The sequence below is a fragment of the Mus caroli genome, chromosome 3, assembly GCF_900094665.2.
Source record: "Mus caroli chromosome 3, CAROLI_EIJ_v1.1, whole genome shotgun sequence".
NCBI classification, from domain to species: Eukaryota; Metazoa; Chordata; class Mammalia; order Rodentia; family Muridae; genus Mus; species Mus caroli.
In genome coordinates, this window is record NC_034572.1 from 59,020,338 (window position 1) to 59,028,981 (window position 8,644).

Below are 8,644 nucleotides of genomic sequence, written 5' to 3' on the forward strand. Positions count from 1 at the left end.
AGGGCAGGGACCGACTGTTCCTTCCTGTAACTGTGCTACACCTGTCACTGCCTCAGACATCTGGCCAGAAACTTCAACGGGGCACTACATGTGTAGGAGAGAGGTCTAATATAAAGTGCATAGTAAATACTCTTATGGGTCACATAAAGAATTACAGAGAAACACGTTTTTAAAAACAAAGTTTAATCATACTTATTAGTAACAAGACTTTTTTAAAAATGCAGAGTATAAATTCCACTTCCATCATTTCAGTTAACTTCAAATTATCCTTTCCAAATTAAAACAATATACCAAACAGTACAAGTTGCATATTTAATCCGACTTCTATTAAGTTATAAATGAGTAAATCATGAAATAAAAATTCTTAACACTAAGAGTCTACCTATCACACATATGAGAAAGGGAAGCATGCGAGCACTCTGAATGTCCTATTTAATGGTCTGATGTATGGGGTCCTTTTATGGTACAAACTCTGCCTGCCACAGATTTCACTGTCTTACTGAACACTTCGTAATCCTATGTGCAATGTTCAATGGTGGAGAAGAGGCTAGAGAGGAGGGTCCACACTTCTAAGTATAAAGGGCTGATACACTGATTCCTTAAAGGGAGCTAGTGACATGGCTGTATGACTTCACACACAGAAATTTGGTAGCACAGAGTTAGAGAACATTTTCAGAGTTAAAAACAAAGACAGTCGCAGGAAACAGTCAAGACAGAAGAAAACTGCATAATCACTCTCCCAACAAACTTTTGGTTACTAAATTAAAATTAAAAATTTGAGGCTGACTTCCCGATTTCTTGTGCTTCTGACCATACTACTGTCAGATAAAGGTGGTGACTTTCTCCCCAGCTACACAGGCACCGCCACCTAGTGGCAAGTTCACAGCAATCACTTAGAAGGTGTTTGGTTTAGCTTTGGTAACATGATGGTTTATCAAATTATCATTTTCCAGCCAAATACTGATTAAAATAAAACAACAAAACAGCCTACCTCATAAGTGTTACTGAAATGTACTTTGCTTTGAATCCCTTCTCATTTCCCCATTCATTACACATTACCTGGAAATGGCACTCAGATAACAATGTACCACTGAAAAGAACTGAACACTTGGAGATAAAATGATTCTCCAGGCAGACAGTAAGGAGTAACATGACTATACAAGTGCACTCCTCCTGAGTTCCCTAAGTAGCACAGACTACAGAAACATCTACCAGTACAGAAACAGCTCTACTCCTTGTAAATATCTTTAAAGTTAGAAATAGAGTCATATGTTCCTCTTAAGTTTACAAGCAGAAACTAGATATTAGTAATATTTCCCTTTACAGAAAGTTCTTGGGTGTGAACAGCAAATAGGAATATGAAATCAGTGATCATAGTGCTGCACTTTGCAAACTGTGAAGTCATAGCATACAAAATCAGAATCTGTACATAATGGGGGGGGGGGAGACGTGTGGGGGGGTTATGACCACACAACATGAGGCTACTCTTAGCTAGACTCCCCCCCCCCAAATGTATGTGATCAGTACTTCACAATTGAAAGGAACCTTGAGCAAAAGGGGCTAAGTTTATTAAAGTCCTCATGGAAAAATGCTAACAACCATTTTAAACCACTGTAAATTTTTTGGAGAGTCCAAAGAATTCCAGGGTTACGTTCACAAAAATTCTTTTGGTCTCTCATGTGTCAATAATCACGGTAGAAATACTCTCTCACTTAATATTCTGCCTGTGGTGCGAAAGCCTGGTCATAGAAACAATGATCCCAGTGACTTCGCACATCAAACCAACATGGCAGGGTCAAGCTGACCTCCCCGGCCACCCAGGGCCAAAGCCATACAGCTGAACAGTGTGTGCTTTGGCCTCACAGGCCAACACTCATAGGCCTGAGTACTATTTTTAGGTAACTACCTTGGCTGCCTTTCTTTAAAAAAAAAAAAAAAAAAAAAAGATTCTGCAACCCTCCCTCAAATTGGAGAGGCCCTGTAATTTACAATTAACTTTGAGTTATTATAAATTACAAATTTGAAGCCTTGTTAAAAAGAAAATGAGGCTTCTGTTCAATTCCTTAGGAAGAGGATTCACTCTAAGATTTACAGTTCGAAAAGTTGTAATATTGTGCTTGGAACACAGAGAACCAGTTATTAACTTCTTCCTCCTATTATAAATAATAACAGCTCAGTCCAGGTTACCATGACCTCTGACAGATGTAGGAAACAAGTTATTTTCTCCTCGTGATTACAGCACATTGCAAGACTCCTTGCCTTTTAATAAAATGCCCTGGTACTCTGAGCTTCCCTTTCAATTCATTTAATTTCAGCAATCTGTCAAAAACAGCCAATAAACAAACACTGAATTACATTCTACTGAATTTTTAAACCCTCAAGCTCCAGACTATAAAAATATCTTATGTGTCTCCCAACCTGGCCACCCTGATGCTTTCCCATATACCACAGGCCACCCCGAGATACAAAGGCAGAGGGCCAAGCTACACAGTCTATTTGGAGCCAGTAGACAAGAGGGCGATGAGTCCAGATGAAGCACTTATGGACAAAATGTAGTTCCTGCAAGATTTAATGTTAAGGAAAAAAATGAGACCCCCTAAATTAGGTTTTTAACAATAAAAGACTTTTCCTTATTGACACAAATATGTAGATGTAGTTGGACTGTCAATAAACACAATCTACAACATGGGAGGCTATAAAACATGACAAAATACCTACAAGCAATATGCTTCAATACTGAAAAGACACTTGGGACAAACTTAACAAAGAACACATCCTAGTTCCATGTAACCCTCATGGAAGAACTGGTCAAAGACCATGCAGACATAAGCAAAACAGTAAAGGGGAAACCTCTAGTCAATCAGCGTGCTGCTACAGTTAGCCAACAAGGCAAGGAGGTTCTCAAAGTTCCTGGCTACTTACAGACTGAGCAAACCATGTTAGGGGCACTCTGGCAAAGTCTACCAGTATTCCCAAAAGATGAGTTGGAAAGTGTCTGATATTATATTACAGCATAAGCTCTGATTGTTAAAAAGTCTGGCTGTGCTTTTCTGGATAACACCTTTGATAAAAAAAAAATTACTTTAATAAAAAAACAAATAACTCTTGGCCAAAGCTCAATTTAAAAGCATCTTGAACACTATGAAGATATTATAAACTGTGCATTTGTAACTACCCTGGCTATCACCTAACCCCCAAAGCCAGCATAGATGGGCATAACAGAACCAGTGAAGACAGCACATTTACTCTGACTTTGACTCCTTGTAGACAGGAAGGTAGACAAAGTCAGACAGTGTAACATTGCTTTATAACACACTATTTACCATAAAACTACAATTTATAGATTTAAAAAACACTAAGTCAAGCCAGAAACTCTTAAGCTCTAAGTCCACAGACACCTACCTATAGTTAATGTTATTTAACTGACTCTGGTAAGTTTCTGTTTCCACAGGCATACCAGATAGCTTAAAAATACAACAAACTACTGTTTATAGGAAAACTTTCTAAAGGATACACTGTGGGGTTGAAGTTCTTCAGTATAAAGAAGGAAGCAACAATAACCAGAACCAGGAACAGAGTGTTGTTATAGAAGATGGAGAATGTTGTGGCTTCATAATCGGCAACTTCATTCTTCTTCCACAGGATTCTAGAGATACAAGTCAAGTAAGTTTATAACCATGACCAAAACCTTGACATACCAAATGGTTCTCATTCACTAAAAAACAAACCTTTCTTTGTGTTTAAGGGTGAAAATGCATTTGCATTTATTAAATTTAGAGCAAATTATCTCCTTTTTTCTACTGAATTCTGTTTTTCTTATTGATGCTAAATTAACAGTTACTGGGTGTGCTACCATTTCTCTAAACAGCCAAGGCTTCAGTACAGGGGACTGATACTAACTGCAACTGACATGATTTTGTAAGCTCCTAAAACAGGCATCTTTGTTTAAGAGTCCCAGAAAAGGGATTATCCAACCTGAGGCCTGTGGACCAGTCATATATGTCCCAGGACTGCTACAGATGTAGACTATTTATGAATGATGTCATATCATGCACACATCAAAAGGTTGATGCCCTTAGTTAGAGCTGCACTTAAAACTTGGTCTCAATGCTTGATATGACATAGACTTCTTTGGCTTTATCTTCTCTAGACGCATAGCTTAAGCTTAGTTTTACACCCTAAAGAGATAATGCCAAGAACACAGCCAGTCACAAACTCACCAAGTCTATCTTTAGTTGTCTTTACTGAATTTGAACAAGGAATCTACATAATCTTAAGGAAGATGTTTTTAACTTCCATAAAATTCTTACTTCTAAATCTGTTTTAAATGGCCCCATATGTATCTGCTTTGTATCCAAGAGGCCAAGAGAATATTCAGAATGCTTGTGATTAAAGCAGATTTTATTCCACTTGGCTAATTAACTTTGCAAAATCATTTTTAAAGACTAGATTATACCCAAGTGGTAGGGTATGAAGTCAAATAAACTGATCTGGGTTAACTGACTGGGTTAAGACTTTTCTTCTTTAACAACAACAACAAAAAAAAAATTTTGAGAATCCACCACACACAGTACGGCAGTTACATTTCCAGAAGCATTTGTATATATGTACAAATTATTATACTTGGCTGCTTCACTGTGGAGTCATCGTCAAAGATTAAAAGTTCCAACTCTAGATGCTTTGTCCTCCCAGGAAGATATTCTACTCTGAAGTCAGATGATACAGAGCCCTCCCACCCACTACCACAGGGACAAGTAATTGACATTTCTGCTTAGCACATGCTTTAATCCAAATTCAAGAAGCTTGGCTATAGGAGCTAAAATAAAGATAATATCACCCAATCTTCAATATAAAATCTGTAGTCTCATATATACGCTCTATTTCCTTGATTTTATAAATGGCCCCTACTTAATAAATTTATTCTTCTTTGGGAAACAGGAAGAATGTCACATTAAAGTATAGCCAACAACATTCTGATTTCAAAGAGTAAATGAAATCTAAACTGTAGGAAAGACACTCTTATGCTGCTCCAAGGAAATCAGGCACAGTAAGCTGCACCTGAATGCTAAAAAATACTCAGAATCAACACAGCTATTTTTAACTCTGGCATAAGACCCAGTGAGCTATGGTATGCTTTTATTCTGCTGATTAAATCATCCCAGTGACATCTGAGCAGGTCTCCCTAACTCTCTTCGTGCCATGACCTGAAACAGAATCACCTCCAAAACAACTGGGATGAAAGTCTGACGATCCAATCCATGATGATACCCCAGCTCCCATGTTACATCAGGCTACATAAGCCAGAACCATCCAAATGTCTCTGAAGCATTTCTAGTCTACCACACTCCAAATGTATTCATTACCAATGCCTCTACAAAAGCTTCACTAGTAGAAAATTTAGCTTAGGAGAATATTTCCCAAGCAATTATTCTTCAAGGACAGCCAAGTATGACAGGAGAAAAGAGTAGACTAAACAGAAATTGTTCCAAACAGATAATACTGTCAAAAGAGCTTCAGGAAACCAAGAAGAGTCCCACTTCGGAGCTTGAATCTCTAACTTGCCATTGCTTATTTCCATCCCTGAGTGGCAAAATACAAACATGCCAAAACAGTTATCAATGGAGCTTGGAGACAAACTGTTGCATCTTTCCTTATATCAAATCTCTTGGAAGCAACATAGCCTCTGGAAACAACTTACCAAATCTTAATGAGTCTCTGATCAGTTATCCAGATTAATCATGAGTCTAGACCTGGGTAAAACAATCTTTGAGGAAAATACTAATAGCACTCATTTCTGTTGCTGGCAAGAGAAATTTTATAATGTGCACTTTATACATCAACCTGACAACTCTGAAAAAGCTAAGTCGACAAATGACAAAGAGGTCTCATTCCCAGTGCTTGGACTGGGACTCCCAGTGCTTGGACTCACTTGTAATGACCACCTAAACACCACACTGAAAAAAATCCTGAGACATGTCCCAGGAAGAAAAAACAATACACACAGCAGACTGGTATAGTCTGAGACCTATTTGCCATTTCCAATATGACCATCTCCAAAATCTTAATTTATGTGTCAAGTACTCTGAAATTTAGATAACTATAATATGTACCCCAATTTAATATTGTCCTACACAATTCAACAAAGGCACTTTTAGGGTTAGATTCTTCAACTTTTATTCCTACTCAAAATTATGCAACAACTATGCAGCCAACCCTCATTACTGCTCCCTACAACAGGCCTTCGTTGCCATGATTTTAATATCGAGTCCTTATTTTTATAAAGTATTCAAAGAAGATAATCAGTTTGTTAATGTTCAGTTCCTTTCCAAACCACTGTAGAAGCATTGTTCATTAAGTTACTTGGTGTTCCTTAAATTAGGATCCACTTGATAAAGTCCTTCCAAGGGCCAGTGCCAGGAAGCCTTCCTTTCTGCAGGGCTTGCATGCTGCTTTCCATCAGAGTAAAACCAGCATGACCTCACATGCTTCCTGAGCACTCTGACTCACAAGTAAGTACAGTGCTCAAGCACTAGAAGTAATTCCACAGTCCTCATTTAAACAGCTTTCCTTGCTTTTAAACGCTGCTTGGTCTTATAAAATTCTATTACTTCATAAGGCTCACACAAAGTCTTCCTGGAGGAAATGCATGAAAGTGCTGTCCCACAAAGCACAGCGATAAAGCTTAAGATCCATGAACGTAAACTATGCACCATGCTGCTATTTAACACCTGGTACACAGGATGGCCTCACACTCAGATTTGCTTGCCTCTAGAATAAAGGACCAACCTGGTAACCTGTATGCACCAATTTACTTCAACAATTTGGGACTCAGGCAGTTCATACTATGTGGGGTTTTCTTGGGTTTTTTTTTTTGGGGGGGGGGCGTGAGAAGAGGGTTAACAAGCATACCACCCCAACCTCAATCAACAAAGGACAAACCCAGTTCTTTCTTTCCCCCAGACAGTGTATCCAATATTCATACACGCATGGATACCCCTGAGGAATTTCGATATCAAAACTACTAAAAATGTTAACATAATACCCTGTCCCCCTACAGATTTGGGTTAAACAACATACAAGCTCTGTTGCTTCCTAAATTCCAGAAAAACAGTTACTGGCATAAGCTTCCAAGTTGGACAGTCTGTATTACCATGGATCTATGTATCAACAAACAAGTTACCAAGCCTTCTGATGCCTGTTTTCCTTGGGTGTAAAATGGAGACCACAGCAGCACCTCCTCTCTCAGTCTTTGTGACTGTGTGATTATATCATCTGTCCCCCTTCCCTTTTTCTCTACATCCCCTCCCATGAATGCCCCTGGGCTCCCTTTCAAATTCACAGCTGTTTCCTTAACTGGTGGTGGTGATGGCATATGTCATGAGTATTCCTAACTATATAAATACAACCTGTTCTGTCTGTATGTTACTATATGTTTACGTTTGCAGACCTGACTATTTCTGCTGCTCTTAGCATTCCTTAGTTGCCTGTAGCTCTTTGTCAGGGCTGGGGCCTCTTAGGTGTTCCCCTTCTACATCAGACTATCAGTGTCTTCCTTGTTCCGGTCACCCGTGTTGATGAGATTTCATGAGTGTAGCTTCTCTGACATTTTTAGTAGATGAGAATCTCAGAGCAAACTTCCTGTTCCTTTGGTTCATAGAGAGCTCCCCTCTTCAGTAATGATTCCTGAGCTGTAAATGCAGGAATTATATAGCAGATACTTTACATATAGTTACTCTTTGGAATAAATCAACTGTATATAGCTCAAAGAAAACACTCTAGTGGTAACAATTCAAAAGTCAGCCATCACTATCACCATTGCTACTATTTACACAATCCCAACATCTTTAATGAGAATTTAAAAACGGACTTCCTCCCAAGGTTTCAGACTACCACTTTAAATAAGGAGTCAAAGGGGGTCGAGAGACAGATTAAGAACCCAGTAGCCATGGCCCCACCTGTTATCCCTGTATCACACCCTGAATGGACTCCTGTAACTCCAGCTCTGAGAAAACAGAAGATGACAAGGTGCTGGCCACCAAGCCTTGTGGGTTGCTCCAGGTTCAGCAAGACCCTCAAAGGAACACAGCGGAAAGTGACAGAGGAACTACTACCTGAACCTGAGCTGTCTTCTGATACCTGACATGTCTTCTGGCCTCTAATGTGTAAACCTATGTGTATACACACAGACAGACAGACAGACAGACACACACACACACAATCAAACCTTTCATCTTTCTCCTTCCGGGACATCTTCCTATTATCAGCTTCAGAAAGTTTTCGAGTCACTTCTTTGGAAACAGCATCCTCCCTCTTCTGTGCTACTCTGAAAGAAAACACAGAAAGAAAAAGGTCTCCACATGCTCTAGAGATGAAAATCAGTCTCAAAACACACTCTGTACTCATATTTTCTATTGTCAACTGAGTGATTCTTTTTTTTTCTTTTGCTTTATAATTTGCATTTCACCATTTCTTACATTGAATGGCTCTGACTTTTATTTTTAATTTTTTATTAGGTATTTTCCTCAATTAGATTTTCCAATGCTATCCCAAAAGTTCCCCCATACCACCCCCCCTACTCCCCTACCCACCCACTCCCACTTTTTGGCTCTGGCGTTCCCCTGTACTGGGGCATATAAAGTTTGCA

At 39.0% G+C, this 8,644-nt stretch overlaps 1 protein-coding gene across 1 annotated transcript in view; it reads right to left on the reverse strand.

Moving 5' to 3' along the window:
* Positions 1-298: 298 nt before the first annotated feature.
* Positions 299-8,644, reverse strand: part of Ssr3 (signal sequence receptor subunit 3) — a 13,655-nt gene continuing 5,309 nt past the window's right edge. Inside the window, exons 3-5 of the mRNA XM_021158560.2 lie at positions 8,225-8,323; positions 3,515-3,646; positions 299-2,559 (exon numbers count right to left, since the gene is read on the reverse strand). Coding sequence (XP_021014219.1) covers positions 2,493-2,559; positions 3,515-3,646; positions 8,225-8,323 — 298 coding nt within the window. The 3' untranslated portion in view covers positions 299-2,492. The remainder of the gene's footprint in view (positions 2,560-3,514; positions 3,647-8,224; positions 8,324-8,644) is intronic.